This window comes from Lipophrys pholis (assembly GCF_963383615.2).
Source record: "Lipophrys pholis genome assembly, chromosome: 6".
NCBI lineage: Eukaryota > Metazoa > Chordata > Actinopteri > Blenniiformes > Blenniidae > Lipophrys > Lipophrys pholis.
In genome coordinates, this window is record NC_137629.1 from 22,794,636 (window position 1) to 22,820,493 (window position 25,858).

The following is a 25,858-nucleotide window of genomic DNA, read 5'->3' on the forward strand; positions in this document are numbered from 1 at the left end:
GGCAGATTTCAGCCCGATGAGAAGGGGGAAGAAAGCCAAACAAACAGAGGCCTGGCACAATCTCCCATCGCCAAGCAGCGCAGACGAGCGCAGAGAGACGTCCCCGGGGATCGCAGGAGGCCGAGATGAAACGGAAAGCGAGATCTAACCTTTTTGTTGTTGATGGAACCTACTTCTTTAGTGCTGCTAGATTAAAAGGAAGAGCTGCGAAGCGAAATGAAAAGGAATCACTTCAGCTGTTCGCACATGGAGACCCTTGCTGGAAACAGGACTTCCATATCAACCAAAAAAGATAGGAAATAAAGCTAATATTGTCATCCTTTGCTAGACGCGGGTACAAGTGTTGTTTTGTATGGTGCATACCCTTTGTGTTACATGCAACAGCACATGACAACCACATTCCTTGTATTGTAGAAGTATTATGGTAATCATACACACTGTTTCAGAAGCTTTTCATCCATTTTTTATTCATCACTCTTCTCAGGGTTAGGGAACCAGCATGTTTCATCAACAAAGAAATATGTGAAGCCATGCCAGCCTCACAAGGTGGAAAGTTATAAATTCTGCATATGTACAAACCGAGGGGTTTCAGATTCTGTCATACAGGGGGTGTGACAGCAGCTATTATCTACATATCAAATATGTTCTGCGTTGCGTTGTATCCAAACCACACACCCGCAGATTACCATTCACCTCCTTTAATTGCATTCCTTACAGCTGGTGGCACTGCTGTGGCACATCTTCTTTTGATTGTATCATTAAAGCTGCATTCTTAATCACAGTTCACATAAGGGTTGCGGCACTGACACACATTTGCTTCTCAAATATGCTTTAATGTCTTTTTTTAAGGAGCTGCTTTAGAGGAACCTTTAGAGTAGCTTTAATGTACTAAATGCAGATGTGGATGGGGTCTAATTAAATATGTGCTATAATGAAGCTCTCCCTCCCCCACGCCTCTCTATAGGGTTGGCATTAACCTCCTGATGTTTTCACAGGCAGATGAAGAGATACCCACCACTGATGTAAAGCTGGAATTTGAGCTGTAGCCCCAGGAGGCTGTGATCAAATCCCCAACTTAGAGATCATCCATGCTCCATGTAGTCCACTTCAGCTTCACATGGCCCAGTGTGCCCCAGCTTATACCAAAGCGATCCTCTCAATGTTCTTCTGGTGCGAGGAGGCGGAAGGTCGTAGCAGAGACAAAGATCAGCTGTAGAAGAAAGAGGAAGGAAGCAGAAAGCATGGAGGTGCTGGACAAGTACAATGGTGATGTGAGAGGTACTTTAGCATGGAGGGCTTGAAGAGAAGTCTGCTGTATAGTGAAGTCCTCCAGTGTCAAGGTTCACCCAGGGTAGGCAGCAGTTTCAAACGAGGCTTACTGCTTTTGGTTAGCTGCACCAGACCTTTAAAAAGAGGGCTTAACACTTCCTTTAAAAGTGACAGACCCTTTAAAATCAGCCCTGGCTCCATTAGTTAACAGTGTCAGGCTTTTAAGATCAAGGATATAAACAGCTAGTGAGGAGGTTCGACCTTTTTCACCTGAAGTCAGCTTGTCAGAAGTGTTGCTTACTGTGTTTTTTTCCACATCGGGGAGTAAATACATACTATTACTATTTGCTCAAGTCTCACCCAAGCGACTGCTCACATTGCAATCGTTTCAGCACTTCATCAAATTGATACTATGGGAAAACACATGGCCAGTGCCCAGCCTTTAGTTCATAAACACACCCAGACTCTCTGCCAGTTCCCACTGGCTAGTTTGCTGGCCATAGATGTAGTCCGTGCGTTTGGCTGATTGCATGAATGGTAATGAGTGACTGGCTGTTGGAGTTGAAATCAAAAGTGCAATCATAATTTAGTTAGATTGATTAAAGGAGATCTCCTGGACAAATCAGTGCATCTTGTTAGAGGACTGTGTGTTGAAGCACTGAAGGGGGTGTGTTTTTGGCCAAAGTGAATGCGTTTGTGCATGTGTAACCTGCAGATTGCAGGTTAGGTAGGTTGTTGTGTGAGGAACTAATTGAAATGAGAGGCGATGTGCGAGTCTCAGCCAACATGGCCGGTACATTTGTCAGGGTGACATCACTGCACTCACACCCCATCCATCTCCGGGCGTCGCCGCAGAGCCATGCTCCTCCTGGTGATTAATATCCATACCTCCCTCACTGTGCAGTGTACAACCCCATCCACCACCCCACTCCCATGCTGCCGCTGCTCCACACATGCGCCCCCACAAACAAACAAATACTCACACACACTCAGTAGGAAGCCTTCCTATTCACTTGTGCACGCAGTGTCTGCAGGCTCACCCACACTCGATGCCATGGCACATCCATTTACTAGCTCACATACTCGCGGATGCGGTCCAAATACAAACCAGTTACAAACGTAAACTTCAAAAAGTTAGACTGAGACCCTGTTTACACGTTTCAAGTGCAAACGCATAATTTTTGTGGTTTTGTTTCAGAAAACGTTTGCGGTGACACAGGAATGTTTTCAAAACAATTTCTGTTAACACAGAAATAACAGAAGCACTGAAAACAATGTCGTTTTCATGTTGGGCCACGAGTTGAAACTGTTGGTTGTTTTTGTCATGAAACTACACATACACGTGCACAGAGAACAATACATTATAAACATGAACAATGGCGAGTACGCAGACATTCATATAGACTGACGATGAAGTTGAATTACTGTATATGGTGACTGAAAAAACAGACGTGGACTCTGGACATTACTTGACCACTTAACACTGTACAGGAACTATTTATTCTGAGCCCAGACTCTTCAATGAGATCCTAAACTAAACCTGAAAAAAGCTGAATTTATTGAATCCAAATCTGACAACAAAAGTTTGAGTAAAAACAGCAACAAGAAAATGAATCCTCTAAATGTTTAAATAAGATTTTCAAGGGTTTGAAAATTAAATGCATATGCAAAATCGTCCAATAACATTTTAAGGTTACCACGGGTATCATGTGTCATAACATAACTCATAAACTATGTGGTAATTATTTTGAAGTCCTTTCTTCAGCTTATTCCAGTTCATTATATCTATGTTGGGAGCATTAAAACTAATATTGTCACATCAGGGGGACCTTCAGCCATAATATATATTTATGACCAGATTATACTTTCTGGTCTGCTGCAGTGTTTGAGAAACTATAACAATAAGGCTGTAGTCAGTGCTTCAGTAAACCCTGCAGTACCATTTGTCTGTTGTGTGGATCGTGCTTGTTTTTACTGAAAATCCTCAAATAAAAAAAAAAAACACATTGTGTGCAATAGGACCCCATAATTTCTGACTACAATAAAGAAACTGCAACTGTTAAGGCAAACCTTGGAAAATTGGAAAACATCGGAAAATTGTTGAGCTGGAAAGATTCAAAAGTGACATGTAAAGTGAAGCTGAAATAATAAAGACCGAAGGAAAAAAAAAATCAACAAAGATCTTTTTCGATTCTGATTTTCTTTAGTTGTGTATTGTTGTATCCTCCAAACAAACATATCACAGATGCAGTCTGGGTTTTTCTATAGCAACATATGAAAGGTTGTGGTTGAACTTGTGAATATTTCTGTCCCACACGATTCCCAGCGGATTCTTTCTTACTAAAGATGAAACATCAAGCATCAAAACAAAGTAAAAGTGTTATCTATCAAATTATTATTCTGTGCAAACACAAACCTCCTCACCATCAAATCATGGCTAGACTGAAGGTTTCTAAGGGGGCAGAACAAGGCACTCCAAAACACTTTGCAGAAACAGGATTTGTCGTATCCAAAGCACAATCGGTGGGGACCAAAGTAATCACACCATCAGAATACCAATACGTCAAGCTTTCTTCACTGAGAGATAGAAAGGCAACTTGATCACAGAATTTGCCAAATAAAGAACGCCAGACTCCAGTCAGGAAAAGTGCTGTCAAAAGAACCGCTGTTTAGTAGCGAACACGAAACCACTTCAGGAGAGAAACAAGGTTGAATACTACCAGCATGTCATGGTGAATGACTGGGGGAAAAAGGGCTATTACTGCACCGGCGAACTGAGAGACCTGAGCGTTTAATGATATGACAAGAAGCTTTTTGGAACTATGTCAAATCATGCTGGCATAACGTGGGTTAGTGGGGTTTGCACATGCCTATGCCAGCTGAAATGCGGGTTGTCAGTAAAGCAAAAGGGAGCATGATATTTATTCTCAGGTAATGTGAAAAAGGTTTTTAGAGAGAAAAAAATTTTCACTCCGCTTTGGGATAAATTACTGCAGAATGAAGTGTCTTCACAAATGGTCTCAGACTTTGGATCCCATTGTTTTTTTTTTTATTTTTGTATGAAATTCCCAAAACAGCTGGGCTCCGCTGGTTTTAAACGGCATTGTTAAAAAAAAAATGAGTAAAAAACATGTCTTTGTTCGGAACTATTTTGCAACTTCGATTTGCTAAGTGCAGGTAAGTGTTCACAGCGGTAGGATGAGTTATGTGTGACTCTGCATAAAGTAACAGAAAAATATCCAATAGCATAGTTCTTGTTTTATGATCCTGGGCAACAATAGACGATGACTCACAGGAACACACTGTATCAGACTAGGGTACAAATACCATTTGTTATCAACGAAGGCAGCACAGTGATGCAGTGCAGTGGTCCCTAACCCAGGGGCGCAGTGTGTTGTCGGAGATCATGGGAGTGGGCAATGCTTTGTCTGCTTTGAGTATGTTAGAATTAGATTTGTGCATGTCACAGAAAAAAACAAGACATTTTCTGGAATCTGTGCCAGCATTTGTCTTCATTGTAACATTTTGGTAAATCTCAGTCCAGACAAGGCATCCACATTTGTTTTTCGAGGCAATCTGGATAGGCTCCAAGAAACAAGGAGTGTGGAAACTATTGATGTAGTTCTTAGTACTGTCACCTCACTGCAAGGTTACAAATTCTACTCTGCTGGCCTATCAGGTCCTCTAGTTTGAATTTGAATGATCTCCCCTGACCCTGTGTGGCTTTGTATCGTGTCCCACAGCTTCACCTCACAACCCAAAAACATGCTTGATAGATTAAGCAGTGACAATAAAATGACTGTAGCAGTGGGTATGTGAATGAGTAATTGTCTTTATATGTGTGAACAGGTGACCTTTCCTACCAATTGTCCAGTTAGCTGGTATTGGCAGCTATCCTAACCTGAATACAGCAGATGTTGAATATTGGTGGATGGTTTTACAAAGAGAAAGGTCTTTCCTCTCACAATTCTGACTGCTCATTATGGCCTGGCAAGTTGGAACACTGCGCAGACCGTGGACATAAGTAGAACAAGAAATGAAGATTAAAGCAAAGCGTGTGATAATCTTTCTTTCACCGTCCGATAATCGCAATCAAAAAACATGTTTTCGAACAAATCACCGCTTCCTTTAAACTTGTTACCAGTTCCAAATCAGAAGACAACCCCATTGGCAGCAGCACTACTTTTTGTAGCCAAAAATATTACACCGATCCAAAGACAAATAGAAAATCACTCAAACAGTACACATCACAGTGCTAAACCTCAGGAAAACAGATGTTTTTGGAAATTGCTGCTGTGAATTTACAACTCAAGTTGGCAAGGCTTTAAAAAATGAACATAAAACGACAGGATTAACAAAGTAACGATTAATAGCCGTACAATAGGCTGTCTGGGATTATTTTCCAGATTCCACTGTGGAAGGGTCAACCAAAACTAATCTAGTTATGGCCCGTTATCGGAGGTACGCCAACCTAAGGAGAAATGGAGATGGGCTTTGAAGATGCTCTAAATGATGACCTTTCTCTCCCACTCTGCTGCCGATGTGCTTTGATAAGCTGGGCTCTGATCTCTTACTCAGTATCATAGCACACTGCCCGTCCTCCCCCAGCGTGTTGCTGCTAAACTTTCTCACCACGCCCTCAAATTACATCAGCCAGGCCTGATGCCATGTTCTGCCCCACCTCTTTGAACTCCTTCAGCCACAGGCCAAAGGTGCCCAAAAGATGTGTTGTTTTCAGCAAAGGATTGTTATTACACAGTCAAAATAGCCATTCTTTGCTAATATCAGGCTTTAGTAGAGGCAAACGATTGCTCATAAAATATCCCTATGATGCATGTTCCTCCAAGTGGAACCAGAGTGCTGCTTAACCTCACAGTTGTGGCTTTCAAACACTGGTCTCTACCTCTCCCCCTGTGGATGCATGGAGGCCCGCCTCCGCACCAGCTGTGAGATGCAAAGCTCCCCTACGTGTAAAAGCATTTCGCTGTCTTTGAGAAGCCGCTGTCCCCGCTATTATGCGAAAGCAAAGATGCAGCGAGACACCAAGAAGAGAGAGTGCAAGGTGGGTGGGTGAGTTGACCGGGGGGGGGGGGTGAGGGGAGTGACTAAGGTATACATGCAGGACAGAGAAGGATGGTGAGACAAGTCAAGAAATATGATAGCAACAACCAGAAAGACTGTCCTAAAAGAGAGAGAGCGAGCACCAGGAAACTAAAAGCCGACGGCAGCTATAGTCGATGTGTGATTGATTGAGTGGCGCTGGGATGCCAGGGGTCATGCATATGCAAACTGCTCATTTGTAGTTGCTGCCAGCGCTGCTGTTCGCCAGAGCCCTTGAATAGTGTCATCTGACCACCGGGACACATCACACAATCAGATTAAGCAGCCCTGAAGTCACATGCGGGACAACCAGCAGCTGCCACGTGCACCACCAGCTCTGACTTACAGTATCTGTTTTTCATCTCTGCCTGCCATAACAGGCCCTTGTCTGTCTGTAACAGATCTTGGTTTTACAGGCTCAGATATGTGTCGGATAAACTTTGGTGTTTGTGCCACTCAGACTTTCCCCTCCTGACATTTTGTTGTTGTTGTTTGTTTGTTTGTTTTTACTGATTTGTTGCACACAAAATACATTTTCCATGTGAGTGGCTCAGACTGTCTATAGCAGCAGAGTATGCATTCTGCCCAATCTTCAACAGCATCCAGGCGCATTTCTCCGCGGAGCTGGTTGCAGCTTCGCTTTCATTTACACGCGACATTGTGTGCAGACAAACGCTAAACCCCCAGCATTTAGGCTGTCTGGCTCTCATTGGTCTGTTCACAGTTTCAGCAAAGACCTGCACTTTAGTGAGTGCGTTTGAACTCCACCCCATGTTGAGGGGGCAAACCACTGAAACATCAAATGCCTTTGTAGCCATTTGAGGTGGTCTGATATTTTCTTTAATTATTGATTCCTGATGAGGCCAGCAAGAATCAAGGGCTCCTGCATAAATTCTTCAAAACCATTTTAACGGTTGATTCTGGAGCATATGTTATGCAGTAATCTGGAGCTCGTCATGTCTAAGGCCGACAATTGCAAAGTATGTGAGCCTTTATTTTCTGTTCCACCGGAAACAAGGATGTGGAGTCGGGTAAATGGCTCTCTGTGTTCAGGTTGCCATAAAGAGGCTTTCTTGTGCTTGCTTGCACTTCTCTCTTTTTCTCTCCTTCCCTCTTGCCCCCTTTCTGTTTCTCTATCTCTCCCACCGTCCTGCTCTCAGATCAAACTGTGCTCCAGCCATGCTCTTGGGCAGTGAGCTGTAAGCAGGAGCAGTACACTGATCCAAGTGGCAGTCACCTTCATTCAGGCCCACGCCCCTTTCCCTTCACCCAGCTTTCCTTTTCTTTGTGTGTGTGAGATTTGTCAGCATGTTGAAATCCTCACCCAAAAAAGGATGAAAAATCTGAAGGGAATAGCTCCCTGTGTGAAGGATGGACTTCTGGGTATGCCCCTTGCTCCTCATGAGCCTGACACACAGACCCTTTATGTGGCTGTGCGGAGGGTGGCCTCTTCCATCCTCTGCTTCTCATCCACACCCCAGAGGCTCCCATTCAACCCCGGCCTGGCTTGGGGGAAGTTGGAGCTCTTTTGTAGTGGGGGATTCTTAGTGGGGGCTGTCAAGGCTGCAACTGTGTGGGCCTTTATTTCCCCAGAAAAAGAGAAGGAGCAGAAGAGATAGAAGGAGAGGGCAAGAGGGAGACTGGAGTGGGAGGGGTGATACCAGAAGAGGATTTGGACACAGATGGCCTTGTTAACGGTATCCCTAAAGAGAGAGAGGCAGAGGGAGAGAGAGAGAGAGAAACAGAGAAAAGGCGAAGTAAACGTGAGAATTTATTCAACTAAAAGCCCCAAAACTTCCTCTCCATTACGTCACTGTTATTCCTAACCGCCTTCTTCTCCTCCTACTTCTCGCTAGCTCAACTCTTCCCCTATCTGTTCCCTCCATCTGTCCCTACGTAAGCTCCCTCTCCAGCTCAATAACAAGCCTTTGCCCCCCCCCCCCCCACCCACCCTTCCTCGCGTCCCCTTCTCACCCTTGCCATTAGTTTACACACATTCCATTATCAGGGAGACCAGGCTAAAAGAGATGCCTGGGGTCAGAGTGATCATTATCGTCACCTTTTTCCACTACGCCGTGAGTTATAGCCAGCTGTGTAGGAAACAGACGTTTAAATCATAATCAATAGAGCAATATCAATGCTGAGAAGCATGGCTAACGGAAATCACTGCTTCAGCTCAGGAGGAAATGCAGACACTCAGCTTAGACCGAGATAGTGGCATGCACTTATTGATACAATCTGATCAAGCCACAAAATGGATTATGTGGCATCACGCTCATCATGTTTCGCTTGTTTTCAACAATTTCTCTCTCATTCACAAGGTTTTCGCAGTTATGTGAAAATAGGTGGAAAGAATACCGAATAGTGTACTCAAGTACAACTACGGTCAGATGGCCAAATTACAAAAAACAACTTAATTATTAGTAGTTGTAATTTATTACTGCCATCCTTCTATCAGTGGTGCAATGGTTAGTACTCTCATCCTATTTCCAGCCTTGACTGGACTTGATGACTTTCCTGTGTGGAGTTTACATGTTCTTCCTGTGCAAAAATGGGAATTTTAATCGGTTCACTGATTATGAGGTTATCTGTCTCTCTGTGGTTGCCCTGTGACGGACTGGTGACCTTCCCAAGGTGTATCCCTCGTACTTCCATAGTCAGCTAGGACCAGCCCCAGTGCCTGGTTACCCTACATTTAATAGAAAATAGAAGGCCTGTCAAACTGTACAGAAGTGCAGTGATCGCCTGGTCCCTTTGTATCAGTGTGTGCAGGTCATGCATTACAACTAGGTTGTTGTTTAAAACTCAAACTCAGCAGGGAGAGGATGCTGTCATGCTGTATACATTAACTGACCCTCTGCTCATGTTGCAAGGAAGCCAGTGCTCCTTGCCGGATGAGCCGCACAACATACACGCAATATTTTGTTCAGCAAGGACGATGCAAGGAGACAGGTGCGACCTGACCCAGCTGTGACCAGACCACGGTCATTGCTGCCACTCCAGCTGATATCAAGAACAAACCTTTCTCCCTGTGCTACCACAAGGAAAATACAACGCCAGCTTCTCATGCTGCACAAGTGTATCGCTGTGAGGAAGGAGCACCTTTGAGACGTGATGCAACAAAATATGATGTCAGTCAGTGTATAAGTCAGTTCTATAATGCAGAAAAGGAGCCCAGAATAACTGTTATCAACTAATACAGTTTGTTTGTGGTGAATTAGAAACTGCCATGCAGATATAACATCTAATCCAGCTGACGTTTCAACCCCTGAGACGAAGGGAAAGAAGTTGTTCTTTGACGTGACCTTTTGCTTACGAGCAGCTTCTCAACAGATCTTATTTAATAAGTTCTGGATTTGACATGCCTGATTTAGAAAAGTTGACTTAAATAAAGATCAGTAGCACTATTTCTGTTCTGTAGTGTGCTTCAGCTTTAGGGCATTTCCCATCTTTTAGTACATCTATTTCCTTTGTCAAAGCAAACAACTATCATGAAACATGTTAGGCTAATATGCACAAATGCTATTTTTCAGTAGGTAAGCAAAGTATGACATTTGTATTCAGCCTGTAGACATAAAGTCTTTACTTAGGCTATTAAGACTGAAGTGATCGTACGCTACATTTAATCTAAATTTTGTTACAGAAGTCCCAACTGGCTTGATTAATAATGCCACAGAGAAAATTTAATTAGTACAAATATTTTGTATGTGTTTTAGTTGCAAACTATAGAACTATTTATTGTTTAATGTATGTTAAATTAACTTGCCTGGGACACTGTAATTGTGTGTACTGTTCGTGCCAAAGTTAATTGGTTAGATCATTTAGAGGAGAATTTGCGTGTTGATTTGAATGCAGCCAGTTAACAGAGATGGATTCTGTGCGATTACTGTTTATAATTAAACGCTCATTGCGAAGCACCCAGTGTGTAATAAAAGAAAAATTCAAACAAATGTTGAATTGAGAGGTTGGAGGCGAGCACAGTGCGAGTGACCCAGCAGTTCAGACGTGCTGTGTTTCTACCCAGAATCCCAAGGTCCTGTGCAGGTGTGAGCGATGCACATAGAGTGCTCTGCACATCACGGTTCATGTGCAGCCAGAGCCCACGCAGTGCTGATCAGGCAGGGATCATCTATGAAATCAGAAATCCACTGCGAGAGAGGGAAAGATTTTTCGAACGCTTGAACCAGAAACTGTATGGAACGTCGCATTGTTGTTTGAGTAATCAGAATGAGCCTTTGTGTCTTTTCTTTGTGCTTTAGTTCCGCACGATCTGTTGGCGATGCTCAACTGATCGGCTCCTATGCAGGCCACATAGGACATTTCTACCACAGCTCAACCTCCAGAGCACAAGCGTAAAGACAAAATGCTGCTATAAATGCGAAAATAGAAAAAGCTATGCATAAAAACAATTACTTTGCTATCTTAATTGCTTTCCAAAGAAAATACTTTCTGTCACCTTTCCAATTAAAATATAACCAGGAGCTATATTAGATGTATTTTTAAATGGTGCCTGCAGCATGTCTTGTTGTCTAAGATATTGGATTCCCTCTACATTTTAATGACCAGTTTCATTTATAGATGCTAAGGAATCAACACACCCGCACAGGAAGTCGCAGAAAAGTCTAGAGCGTTGTGCAGTATTTTATTCTCCCAGCTGTGGATCTATGAGGATTCCCATTTTGTGATTTAGTAAGGACTCACATTACAATGCCAAACGGATGATGTTTACAGTATTTTTTCAATTAGACCAGCAGTTGTACACAGTCTCCTTTTCACATGCCAGTCTCCTGACATTTGCTAACCCATCAGACATACACTTGGTGAAATGTGAGCCATTTTGCAAATGAGGGTTATTCGGGGAGAGTCACGTCTCGTCTCTCTGTCTGCTGTGCACCCGGGAGAAGGTTGTAAAAGCTGTTGTCCTTTAGTTATGATGGAAAGCGGGAGGAGCCGCATGAGAGAAAAGAAAACGAAAGCTCTCCAATTGGAGTCCTGTTTTTTGCGCTCACTCTCTCTCTCTCTCTCTCTCTCTCTCTCTCTCTCTCTCGCTGCATGTGCCCTGCTGCTCTGTCATCCTCAGGGATGCATCTGAAGGAGACCATCTGTTGATCCATTTGTCTCCTGCTTTGCTTCTCATGCCACCGCCTCTCTGCTATCGATGATCAGCCCTGGCCTTTCCCCTGCCCACCCTTTTTGTTAGTGCCAACAGGCCCTCAGGGTGAGGCGGGTTTGCTGTTTGAGGTGGGGCAGAGGGTTTTTGCCCAGACTCACACAAGAGAGATAATAGGTGTTGTCAAAGTCAGACATGAATGCTTTTTGCGCAGTCACTACATGGTAGAAATAATCTAATGACCCCACAAAAAGCTTCTTTTTTTTTATGTGTTCTGTAACATTGTTGTGCTTACCTGAGTCCAGATTGACAGATTTTCCATTATTTTCATTATTATTAGTATTATTGTTGTTGTTGTTGTTGTTGTTGTATTAGTAGTTATTCCTTGCTGATAGGAGAACTGTTGCCCCCCCTCCCCCGGCAGGACTTGAAAACAGAGAGTTCATCATTATATAGAGGCATAGAGCATGAAATAGATGTTAGGAACAATGCTGGGGCCGTCACTGGAGGCTTGCAAACATTCACCACCAACACATTTGAAGCTTGTGAAATGTTTGTTGCTGCTAAGGAGAGATGGGTGTTGGTTTCTACACACGTCTCCTAGCTGTCGCCTCGCATGCATGTTCAGGGGTTTGATGGACACCGAGTCCACCGTGGGGACTTCAGGGATTGCTTGGCTTTGATCTTCTCCCGCAACTCTCGATTACCCATCATTCAGCGGGGCTTAGGCCCTGGGGACCAGCTGGGAAAGGGTGGTGTGTTAACATGGGCTCTGATGTGCCCAGGAGAGACTCACTGTCCAACTTAGACCTCATGTAGCAGATTACACAGAATTGAATAAAAATGTGAGGAGTTTTTCCACTTGTGAATATTTAGACTGAACGTATGAGCCACCACAGCGTGTGACAGAGAATCGAAATGTATCAGAGGAAGATGGTAACATTGATAGGATGGTGTAATGAGGTTGCTGTCCATATGGGGAGCATGAAAATGGTGCTAAATCTTATTATCAGGTCTTCTTCCCTCTGTCCATGGAGTTTTCATAGAATGGCAAGGTTTTCATCAGGACTGCTCAATATATCTGATGATGGGTGTTCACCCAGGGAGACATGTCATTGATTTTCTATAAGGTACAGATGACATGTGGTCACACGCACTCCTATTTTACCAACAGCCATGTCATGTAATAAGTCATGATTTCACTGTAGCTGTCACCTAGCGCGGTGGCTCTTCTGGCAAACCCACATAGGGGTTAGTTATTGCAGATGACCTTTTGTGACAACCTGCTTTTGTGGTCAAGTTCTCATTTCAGCATAAAAGTGCAATTCTTTTTGATGACTTTTGCCAGGTATATATTTATTGATCTATTTATCTCTGTGTGTTTGCAGGCTTCCTCAGCACCGGGGACCAGGCCGCTAAAGGGAACTATGGGCTCTTGGACCAGATTCAGGCTTTAAGGTGGATCAGCGAGAACATCGGCTTCTTTGGGGGAGATTCAAACCGCATCACTGTGTTTGGCTCTGGCATTGGCGCTTCCTGTGTCAGCCTGCTAACCCTCTCCCACCACTCTGAAGGTACGGTGGAACAGAGAAGTAGTGGGGGAAGACCTGGGGCGGAAACAGCAGTGGGGCGCACTCCTGCTGGTGTGTCGACTGCTTAATATTAGAAACTGCCGATGCAGGTAGCGGGTTGTACAGTAATATATTCTACAGCACTGTACAGCATAACGAATGTTTTAAGAAGCAGGTGTTTGCATTTAAATGAATATGATTTTCAATCCCTCCAGAAATTGAAACTTCACGGCAGATTTCAAGCCACATGTGAGTCTTGACATACCCTGGTGCTTTCCTCGCAGGTCTCTCTAGGTTAGGGAAAAAAACATGTATGTATAAAGTGTCTTTGTGAGCAAGGCAAAAAAAATTGCAGAGTATCAGGGGAGAGCTTTCCATGGCAGATACAGTAATACTAAATGACACACACACACACACACACACACACACACACACACACACACACACACACACACACACACACACACACACACACACACACACACACTGTCCTTCTGAGCAATGTTGTTTATCTGCTGGCTACCTTAATGCGACTTCATGATGATTTACTGCACATGTTGGCTCTGTCTTTAATACTAAATGCAGCATGCGTGCTTGACTTGTACATACAACAAACATCCCTCATGCTCATGGTCCTCTAATGCATCGCTAAATCAAGACGGAGCCTTCCTCCTTACAGGTAAGATATTATGAGAAGCACTTCAGCTCATACAAATGAACTGAAGCTTTCAGCTCCATCCATGAATACCAACCCTCAACTGCACCCACACACATCCAACAGCACACCGCATCCTCCTTTCTTAAAATTGCAATAGTTCATTTCAACAGTAAGCTGACTGTTTTCTTTTGATTGACAGCAGTGTTTTGCAACGGACAGGGTATGAAAATCTGGAGGTGTTATTTTATAGCAACACGTTTTTTTATATATTGCATTAAATTATGTACTGATAACACTTCATGTTTACATTGAGCCAAGCTCTAACAAATCGCTTGTGAACATGTTAACAAGCAACAGAAATGTTGCTTTGGACACACATAGTTGGGAATGCAAGAGACGGCTTTTATGGTTTATTACATTGAGTAAAGTACGTTAAAGGAAATCACTCTTGCAGAAGATAGGGGTCTGATCTTTCGCCATGTTGTGGTTGTGGAGCAATTAAGTAGTATACGCCCCCTCACCATACACACCAACTCACACTCTCACTGTTGGTGTCATAGTCACTAGGCAGGGTAGAATCCATGTAGCAGGATTTCTGATTAACAGACCAATGTGCATTTGAACGAGGTCATTTCAACTGCTCTTCCTCGTGCCCCATTACAGTGCCAGGGATTTGCGATGTGTTTTGCGTTCTCCAATTTGCATTAAAGTGTTACTAATTGCTTTGATTTCCTCCGATGAATGATGACTGCTTTTGGATTGAATTTTTACCATAAATGCCTTTTTTTATTCATACTCCATAATGCTACGCTCCATGTAGCATGTTATTATACTGCCAGTGAAACCATCTCCTCTGCCTCCCAGTAAATTGGATATTACCGGGTCTGTTTTTTTCCCCTGAATTGAAATGTATGCCCCACTGATGGGATGAAAAAAAAACGAGCCAGTAAAACTTGAGGGATCCTAGGAAATTGAAACAGGAAGCCTTCTATCACGACAGGACTCTTGCTGCGAATGTTACCAATGGCAATCAGATTTCACACAGACTCTCTCAGAGCACAGATTGTTGTAATTATATAAAGTTTAGGACTGGAGTGGGCTGTAGGGTGTGACAGGAAATTCAAGTGATGAAATGTCTTTTTGCACCTGCTTTCAGAGCCTTCACCGTACGCCACCCCTCCTCTCCTATAGTCTTGACTATTGAAGTGAGAACTGGAAAGAGGTTCTTGTTGCCAAGACAACGCCATAAACAAGAGAGAAATCAAAGTGTCTGGATGTGCAGTGAAAACTGAAGCAAAAATCTATAATCAAATGAATTATACACTGTGTCATGAGCACACCTGGTTTCAGGTGGCCGCCTGCAAGGGATTTGTGTAATGATTTCCGATCGATGGTAGGAGACTTTTGCATCTCAGGAAGAGCATCATATATCGAGTTTCCCAATTTGCACTCTGACAGAAAATTAAGTCAGGAAGCAGGATGGTAAACAATGTATCATGGCTCATTCTTTTCTCCCCAACCTGCTTACAAATAAATTATATTCCAATGCCTAAAGCTACAGGTAGAATAGCTGCATTGAATGTGGTGTGTGTGTGTGTGTGTGTGAAAGCTGGAGTAGTAGAGGGGTTTCTTCACGATAACATAGACTGCAATTTACATGCCTACGCGAACATGCGCACAGACAAACATTTCCCTTCACCTTGTGCTCAGAAATGGGATAACGAGGCCCAGCTAAAAAAAAGAAAAAGTAAATCAATGGTGACACACTGTTCCTGAGCTCCCTGGTGTGTCGGTGTATTTAATGACAGTATTCCCATTCTTACTGTACACAGTCTGTCATCACTGCCTGCAGTGCATAGACTCTCCATCTAGCAGAGACTCCTTTCATGCCTGTTGGTGGCAGAGTGACAACTTATTTCAGATGCTCCATGCTCCTCCTGAAGCTTATTTAATAAGCTGAATCCTCCTATATCATCTTAGCCCTCCGGCCTTTCTCTTTGATTGCCTGCTCCTCTGGCCTGGCCTTGGTGGCGTCTCCATGTGGGCGTGCCGAGGGCTCTAGTCAGAGGGTACATCCATCACAGATCCTCCCCCTCCTGGTGTGTGTGTGAGAGAGTGGAGGCTAGCCTGGACATCCTCTCGTGAGGGCTAGATTTTTTTAGACCCAGGTCCCTGCCCTGCCTCCTCCATCTAATCTCCTCCGTACTGCACCCATCTGTCTCCCTGCCTTCACAGACAGTAAACGCATGCAAGGGACACACACTTTTCCTCCATGTGCCAGTGTGTGTCTCTCTCCCTTTCTTCCCTCTCCGGGTTTCTCCTCCCCAGTCTGCAGCATGTGTGGTGTATTGCTATTAATAAGATGGCTGCCTCGTCTGCTATGTGGCAAGCAATCTAGCCGCACATCTGGGACTTTGGAAGCAGAATGGTCATTAAAAGCACAGTCTCACTCGGTAGGAGAGTGTTTTTGACCAGTATATTAAATGTAGCGCAACAGTTGTGTTCCCACAGAGGGAAATCTCTGTCCCCATCTTCTTTTTCCCTGGCTTCAAACAAAAAATGGCTAAAGAAGTTCAGAAGGAAGGACATTAGCCAGTCCAATGTATTATCTATCTGCCATCGCACGGCGCCAATTGAACATGCAGATTTTGCTTCTTTTTTTTTTTTATCTCTTATTAAGTGTGACGGCATTTTGGTACATGAACAGAATAGCAAGTAGCAATGACTCAGTCATGTGTGTCTGCACATGTATCTTTTACACAGAGAGATATTCCTCCATTCACAAATGCTGTGCTGGGGTCGACAGGTGTAAACAATACTGTTGAGCATCACAGCTCTGCTTACAAGTGCACACAGGCTCAGGGCACACGTGAGAAAAGTGCTGGTTGTCGAGGCGCTGAAGGTCGTATGGTTTCTTTTTTCTTTTTTTTTTGCTCTCTTCCTGTAAGCAATCAGGATAAAAGCTCTGCTTCTCAGGAAGTGCTCCCCTTTTAATGGAATGTCTTGGACATTAAAGACAGCCAGTGTGGAGGATCCTTCATGCCAATGTCAGCTTTCATTTTTATTAAGACTTCTGGGTTATTGAGCACCATAAATGTGCATGTTAAATGCTTGGGTTTTATTACCACAGTGCAAGGAGTACCAATACTTTTTAATGCGAGACACCCTCAAGCAAACACCGACACCCCTGTAACAATCAGTGTTATGAGGGCAGTGGGACAGATGCTGTTTTCTGTAGTATGGGTTCGTTTTTTAACCTATTTAGTGGAAAAGATGGAAAAGATTAGTGGAAAATCAGAGACTGATATTTTTGTCTCAAATAAAAATATCCAAACTGAACTTGCTGTTTGTTTATCTGGCAAAAAATGTGTGATTCAAGCAGTCCAACAACAATGTGATTGGATGTCATGGAAAGTGATCTTTCATGTAATTCTCTGAATGGGTGACTTACTAGAGTACTAGAGTAACTTTGAGAAGGAAATTGTCATGTCTGTCATGAGGATGCATCATGATGTTTGTATATTCACTGAATCATTGGAAAGAGAAATAACTATACCCTCATAATTTACACTCCCACATATAACTCAGAGATTCATTCTTCCACTTAGGAGTATAATTTACATTGCAAATATTGTTTGGTAGTATCACATGGAGTGTTTGACAAAAACTCAACAACTTTGTGAATATTTAGGTGTTCAAATTGATATTTAAATATTGTCTAAAGACCTAAAGAACTGTTCAGAACATATCAAAAAGCTTTTGTCAGGCATACTTTCCATATAACACCTGATGTAGATTTATGTATGCATCCACTTGAAAACCATTTTCTTAGTAATCCAGATTGGAAATATTTGCATTTTGAGTAAAATTGTATTTGTTTGTTTTTTCGCATCATTACTAGTTGTGTACAGCAGAAAGCTGTCCTGGTGTTCTTTACAGTTCACTGCACAAATCTAAATAAAATGCCTTTTCTGGCATCTATTTAACTTGCGGACCTATAGGGGAAGAAAATGAGACTGACAGTAATGTTTATTGGATCTCAAATCAATTTGTTTCTGTCAATCTTCTTGCTGTTGTGGCAATCAAAGCCAGTGTTGCCATGAGCACAAAACCTCCTTCTGACAACTGGTTAAAATGTACACACAGGCACGTAGGGTTGTGGTTATCCTTTGAGTAAAGCGTGCATCAATCGTTGTCGTACAACTGATGTGAATGTGTTGGAACAATGTGTTGAGAACTTGTGCACTCAATCACTGTGTTATTTTGTAGTAGGACCCTTAATCTAAGACTATTATAAATGCTTATTGGAAATGCCCTTTCCTATAGAGTGAGGATGGAGGTCAACATGCTTTCAACACTGTGAGAGTGTTAAATTACAACACTTCCTTAAGTGTAACACTACATCTGGCTATAACCTTTGAAAATCATGTGGGCTTCCTCCCTGAAACAAGGCCCTTGGGGGTCCTCCTTGAGGACTGGGGTACAGGCCTGCACTCCATAATGTCCCTGTGCTGCGCTCCCATCATACAGATCTGGAGGTGTGATCGTCCACAGAGGGTGTCAACTTCATCTCTGTGGGCTTGGATATCCATCCCCTGTCGGGTTTAAGCACCACATAAAGGCAGCTGGCAAGAGCCGGAATATGGATCAGAGTCACCAGGAAAGATAGCTGCATAACCACATGCCGGGGATGTTATTCATACACAACGCTGCCACCATTGTTGTGCAAATGCCTGGTGCTTGAGAAAAACCAGGGACAATTGTCGAAGTTGAATAGACCCCATTTCTGAGGTGTCAAAGGCATTCAGCAACCCGACACTGTAAAGTTACCTGGGTGTTTGGGGCAAAAGAATGCCTCTATCTCAAGGTTTGATTTGGCTGTTTGCTGAAGGGTGTCTGTGCATCTCATGGTGTGAAAAAGGCCTATACGAGATGAGAGAATGGGGACGCGCCTTGTCAGGTGCCGTATTCTTTCAGCTCGATTGACAAGAGCGATAATTAAACCAGGGGGATGCCATCTCTGCGGAGCAAGAATGCTTGTATTTATTTACGCTGACTACTCGGCTTTGTTGTCTGCCATATACTGTGGTCCTCATTGTGTGCAAAAAGTAAACTGCTTTTAACAAGCGGCCTCCGTGGCGTATCTTAGCCGGTCTTTGAATGGCAATTTCCCCAACTTTGTATTGCAGAGCAAAATTGTTTTTGTGTGTGTGTGTTTTTTTTAACAAAACAAAGATGGAAGATTACCATCCAGCTAAAAGGTATTATTCTCTTGGACTTAAAAGAAATTGGAAATGGCCTAATTCAGGAAACTATTTTTTTTTCTTTACTACTCAGTACTGCAATGAGGAAAGAAAGTGAAAGTTCCACTGAGTTAAACAAAAGCATCGGGAGCCATTCAGTGAAATGTCGGTGAAAGGGGATAATATTGGGCTAAAAATGAAGCAGCTGAGGTCAAATAGCCAGTTTGAGGTTCACGCTTTAGAAAATAATATCCAGTCGGGCTGTCCAAAAGAGTGAAGCAGCATTAACTACCCCTTACCAGAAGAGAGCAGAAGAATGAAAAATTGACAATTGGTCTTAAAATAGTGAAGACAGTTTATTCAAGTACCCAAGGCATCAGTCTGCCTCTGCTTGCAGCAGGTAGTTGAGCCTATAAAACACGGAGTTATAGGTGTTAAAGAGACAAGCAGCAGGTCAGAGGAAGAAGCAGCAAATAATTGAGCACTTTAGTAAATCCATGCCTCCATCAACCAAGGTAATGGCTCAGAGTCTAGTATATACCTGTAGCCCGGGATCTGCCATCATAAGAATGGGCTTCAGCAGCTTGAGCGACATGTGGCACACATAGGCTGTCAAAGCAATATCCTCCAAGACAATACAGCAAGACGCATCTGAGGATGTATCGCTAAGATTGCTTTCGGAATCTAATCGCAGCTGATGAACGAGGTGACTACAGAATATGTCATCTGCTGATGACCCGCATTCCCTGGTGAGGGTGCCGGCAAGTCATTATTTCAGGTAGATGCCATCCATGAATCATTCTTGATAAATCATTGTCAAGGGCGCGTTCATACACCTCCTAATGGACAGTGACAGTAGTGATGAGGGGGGGCCGCTGGTTGCAGCTCCTGGCTGTGCCCTGGCGTTCTTTGATCCTGTTAGGCTTTAGATCAATTAAGCCAATAGCTGCATCGTAGCACTCCCAGACTGTCTTGTCTGTTTCCTGTCTTGATTGGTCTAATGACTTGATGGAGGTTTCCGTCCCTCTGTCTGTCCATTTTCTTGCTACACTCATCTCAGATCCAAGCGCCTTAATCTCAAAGGCATTTTTCTTCAGCTCATTTTGCCTGTTTCTCATAGCTCTTTCTTTATTTTTCTGGTGCCCACCCTCCCCCGTGTCTCTCTCTTTCGTCTTCTCACCATGTCTCCCTCTCTCTGCCTCAGTCTTTCTCTGGCACCAGTGTAAAGCATCCATTATGGAGCGATGCATGGGTGTCTGTGTGAGTGGGAGAGAGGGACTTGGCACTCCTCTTGCCCCACCTGCAGAGGAAGCACTGACAGCTGAGCACTGGGGGCTCATCGCTCCCCCTCCTCCTCCGTCTATCTCTGCTGACCTCCCTCCTCCTCCTCTCACACCTTCTCCATCTCCATCGCTCTCTCTCTATCTCTACCTCTCTCTCTCTCACACTCTCTTTTATTCCCTGCTATACACACATTGGCCCAATTTCTGCCACCACTCACTGCTTTCCTTAATGCTATTTACACAGTTCATAATCAATCTTTTCTGTTGCGTTGGCCGTCCTCTGGTTTTGTCTTCGTTTTTTTTGTGTTGCTTTCTTTCCTGCCTTTCATAATGGTTCCCCCTCACTGTACGTGTTTATCCATTAGACATTCCACACCAGGCTATCTCGACGCGTTGTTAAATAGACTGTTGTCTCCATGTTTGTCTGCCAGATGAACAACTATGGTGTAATTAGCTGAACTTTACCCTCAAGTGATGACCACGAGCTCTCTCTGTTTGCTTGTTGTTGCTGACAGCTCACCTCTGTGGCTAGCTAGGTCAGCCCCTCAATGTCCGTACATCTGTTTATCTGAGCCGAGGAAAAAAGCCCTCAATGTCTCTGCATGAATAACAGATGGATACTGTGGCGCTGCTTTGAAGGCGCACCGTGCTTGGGAGCGCCGTCACGTTCCTCGTCATTTTCACAGGTTTGCATAACATGTGATTTATATACATTTCCGCGATGGGAAAAAGAACATTACCAGGTGTTTTGCACCGTTTGGAGTGATGGGTCTGAAACTTGAAAATGATTTTGAAATAGAAAATACATGTCTCTGCTCTCACTCTATCCTGCTATCACCAATTCATCTACACAAAGAGAAAGAAATATGTGGTTACTGCATGATTATGGGAAACGAAGAATGTATGCAGCATTCTGTTTGCATGGCGCCTGCTCACTACAGTCTGTGAGCACAGACAAGATGATTTGGAGGGAAAATAGTTTTTTTCCCAAAGCGTGATAAGAGGTGTCGCATAGGAAAAGCATCAGTCGAATTACTTTTCAGTGGCTTGTGGGATTTCCTTGCAGGGAACCCACCACAGTGCGATACAGAGCACAGTTTTCATGTGTCTAAATTCCCATTATTGACTTAATGTGCTGTAAGTGTACACTTTAGCTGTCCACTGTGAGCGCGCGCATGTGAGCGTGCAGCTTGAGACGTGCAGTCACCAGCTGTAGTCTGCCTACTAAGTCGTTCAATTTTCGCCAGTGGAAATGCATTAGCTTTAGCTGTGAAATTTGCATAGTCTGAGCACAATGAAATCCCCAATGAGGGGAACTTCGGCAAACATGCTGACAAGCAGAAACCTCTACTATAAAGGGCCAACATTGTGCAACCTGACAAAAAGACTAAATCTTTACCTCTCAAGCCTGCAAGGCTGTAATAGATTTTTAGCTTAGAGAGGTAACATAAGCTATAGATCTGTTTCAATGGCAAAACAGAGTGACTCACCAAATCGAATGCAACAGTTAGAGAACAATATTGCCAATGTACTATTTCACAACTAGAAGATAAACATCTTCTCCTGCGGAGAGTCTGTACTTGGACTGAACATAACTTGTTGCAGGTAACATAATCTTCAAATTATATTAAAAAGTCAGTAATATTTTTTCAGTAAAGATGGCATGTGCATATTAGAAATAAAATATTTCAGCTGCAGGTGATGGCTTCTACATGCATTTAGAAGGCTAACTTGTGCAACACACGTTTCCCACTCATTGACATTGCAATCATATATATAACACTCGTGACACTATCCACCTCTTCAGTCGGCACTCCAAATCACTCCAGTCTTGCCGGATGCCCGACTTAAAAATGTGGGATGGCTTGTTCAGTGGGAGTTTTTATACCCTCTGTCATAATGTCTCTAAATAAAATACAATTTTCCGGCATTAACAAGTATACTTATGTGTTTAAGTGCAGTAAAGCCTCCAGTGTTTGTGTGTAGAGGAATGCATGTGACCGCAGCGCACGTAAGTTTTCTTTGGTTGCTCTCTCTTACCTTATGCAACATTAACATGTGCAGATTTCTCATCCTGGAGCTGTAGGAAAAAAACTAATAATATACCAATGTAGTCTTAAATCATTCATACTTAACTTTTTCATGTATATATTTATTTTTATTCTATTTGTTTTTTTAAACTTTGAGTATATACATGCCATTCAAACTAAAACGCTAAAAGGACTCTTTCCATGAATTTGTTCATGATGAGAAAAATGATATTCATTACACTGGCAGAAGAAGCTGTGTGAAGAACAAATGGGAAATAAAAACATTGCAGGAAACTCAAAACTCATATTTTCACACCTACACGAAGCACACCTAGCTAATTGCTGCAAAATCCAAGAGAGGACTTTCTGAATCCTGACACCTCCTGTCCAAGCTTTGATGCAGTCCCACGTTGAGAGCAGCCTTTCATTTAAAGCGTGCCGCAGACTTGACAGCTAACGTGACGGCGAGACAAAGAAAAAAAAAGAACACCTGCAAAGTAAATCTTAACCCATATATCATTTGAAGGTGACCCAAGCCCTCAGCGGATAATCAAGTCTTTGACTGACTCGACGGTTAAGTGAAACAAATAGTATTTTTTGCTTGCCAAGCATAACGCTGGTTCACACTTCTACAATATGAAAAGCAGGCAGCTCTCCTGAAACATTTCTCTTTGTTTAAGTGAAGGCTGTTTGGAACGGAACCATCCTCTGCAGTTGTTTTGGTTGTTGACAAACCCATATGGCATGCCACTAATCTTGATCGATGCCCACCACTGTGAACACCACTCACACTGCGGAGGATAATGAAATGTAACAACGCAACATTTCACTAAAATCATCACAGTGATTTGTCTATTATCCATTACAAAATGCATCATAGCCTCTGCCATTTTCCAGTGAGAAAAACAACACAAAGAAGTGTTTACTCGTCAAACACTGTGTGACACAGAGTGCTCATAAAACGTCTGCGCTCGCCCAATGTGCTATTCTTAGGGCTCCCCTCAGAGCCACTCTCTAATTGGAGCCTTGGTTGGCCTATCAGTGAATCTATCCTCCACGCAGACTTTTTATGCGGATTGTGAGTGACTGAGATTCCCTGCCTCGGTATCTGTGGCTGTTCTCTGACATGTCCCGGGACTCCTGCTCATCGGTGAGGGCTTCATTAGCCGAGGATGGGAGGCGGCAGCAGAGAGGGAACAGCTGTTTAGCTAACCACTTGCATTGTTAGCCAGCCTTCTCCGTATGTCTAACCGCCTAAATCCGTCCCCTAGCTGCTAATAGAATGCTCATTAGGAGACGGGAGGGAGACTGAATGTGAGACAGCGCCTCCGTGGTGCAGCCACACCAGCTTCTGCTGCTCCACCTCTCCCTCTGGTCTCTATTAAAGATCTGTACGGAATAAACCTTTCCCCTGTAGATCAACTATCTTTCCTGCCCATCTCACCCTCTGACCCTGACCCATAGGGGAAGACAAGGGGGGATATGGGTACTTGAGATTTCCTTGGAGACAGCTCCCAGCCTCCGTGATACATAAACACGCTCCGCTGTTGCAGAGGTACAGAAAGCTACAAGATTATAAAAATCCCAAAGGATCGAAAAAAGATACCTTCTGCTGAAAGAAGCAGTTAGCTCTGGGGTTTTTTCTTTTTTTTTTCTTTCCAACCCAACCTCCCCAAACCTCCTCCCCACAAGTGATGTGTTAAATTATTCAAACACTGTAGATTGTATTGCTGTAATTTGTCAAGAACCCAAAAGCACAAGTCTATTTCTCTGTGTCAGAACTGATGAAGCTGGCACGGAGGATGGAAAGCTGCGACATCAGAGATGGCACTGTGAATATCTGATGGCATTCAGTGGAACAGCTCGAGATCAGAGCCAAAAACACTGCAACACCCCCACCCACCCCCCCATCACAGCCGCAACAACATCCCTGGCTGAAAAAAAAGAACGGCTAATGTTTGATTCAAATTCAAACAGTAAAACACGTTACAGGCAGAAGTACTTCATTGGATTAACACAGGGCAGCTGCAGACATTTCCCATGCAGAGATGCAGAGGCACATAGTCCAGAACTCCCCGGTGAGAAACAGACGGAAACTGATGTGCGGTGGAACCCAAACACACCGAGCTATTTACAGTAAATGACAGCCACAATAGACACCGCTGTCACACTGAAATGTGCTCGGGAAGTGTACACAGAGAAAGTGATGTTCTCACCTGTGAATAACGACAGTGGGCAAATATAAGACAACCATTAGAATAATATGGTGTCCTCGTTTCCAAATTAGATTTTTATGCGGCAGAAACTTTTTTTTTTTTCAGAAAGTACTGCGTTAAAGGAGGTTGGTAGATTTATGAATGTCTGATTGTTTAAATTAAGGTTTGAGAACATAATGAGATCGAGCTTTAGCCCGAATTGGATTTTCGCATAATTTGAGCATCAATCTCAAGGAGGACTTTCATTTGTCAGGTGTTCATTTGCAGAATTTAGCAAACACAAACAACTTATTCATTTAGATAATTTATTCTTAAAACATCTTGGGACACATTTTATTGTTGTGGTAATGTTAAATATGCACTCACTCTCTGTAAATATAACTCTGTCAAAAAGGTATACAATGATCATTTACCTATCTAACATTTGTACATCTAGTTCTTTGGATTAAATATTCTAAAAAATAAAAAGTATGGAGTTCTGATCATATGAGGAGAAAGAAAAGTCCCATCTCCTGCATTACTAAATAGTTTTTAACAGCCAGCAGATGGTGTTTGCTCAGCTGTCATGGAGATGGATCAGCGGCTGTTATGATTTCATCAATGGATAAAGACCCTGTGATTTCTCTAATTGTCTTTGGAATAAATACATTTTTTTTTTTTTAAAGTATCTTAAATCAGTATAAGGAAATTTTATGAGGGGTATGAATAATTGCCCTCCCTGTACCGTGAATCCATATATATCCATATGCCAGCTTGGGCACACGGGGACCCGGAGCTGATGGCAGCTTGACTGTATGTGAAGGAAGCGTACAGCCTGGACACGTCTGAGGCAAACATTCACACACACACTTACAGCCAATCCACCGGTTAATCTCAAACACTTGTTTAGTGGACTGGCAATTTGGATCCAAATTGCCAGTCCCCTTCATGGTGACCTTTTATATACCCTCAAGAAATTCTTCGAGAATTTATTTGCTGTTTATCCCCCATCCCCCACACCCACCCCTCCTTTCTCACGTGTAACAGAGGAATTTCCACAGTTTCTTGGTTTCAATTTTTGAGGAGTAACTTGTGCTTTTACGTCAATATGCAAATAGTAGAGCGGCTTGATTAATACCAAGAAGAGTGACATAATCTCTCTCTTATATACACTAAAGGTGCAATTTGCCAGGAGGGATGTGTGGGATCTCCCCCTTCCTCGTTGACACATCCCTTCTTCTGCTGAATTATTGTTTTGGCAGGAGAGGATAAAGTCTGTCTTCCTTTCACTGTGATTAAAGCTACTATGCCATCAGAGCGCACAAAACCAAACATAGAATTGTATAAGACATTGTGTATCCAGACTTTCATGATACCTACTGTCAAAAATCAGAAAATG

The 25,858-nt window shown here is 43.1% G+C and overlaps 1 protein-coding gene across 7 annotated transcripts in view; it reads left to right on the forward strand.

The window, feature by feature from the left end:
- The window catches only part of nlgn3a (neuroligin 3a), a gene marked incomplete at both ends in the record, with an annotated part of 124,101 nt that overhangs the window by 69,534 nt on the left and 28,709 nt on the right, over positions 1–25,858 (forward strand). For 5 of the 7 annotated variants that reach the window (XM_080466087.1, XM_080466088.1, XM_080466089.1 and 2 more), the window contains one exon: positions 12,868–13,053. In XM_080466087.1, coding sequence (XP_080322213.1) covers positions 12,868–13,053 — 186 coding nt within the window. Of the gene's footprint in view, positions 1–12,867; positions 13,075–25,858 lie in introns of all 7 variants that reach the window. The other 2 variants (XM_080466090.1, XM_080466092.1) reach the window with 1 other exon arrangement.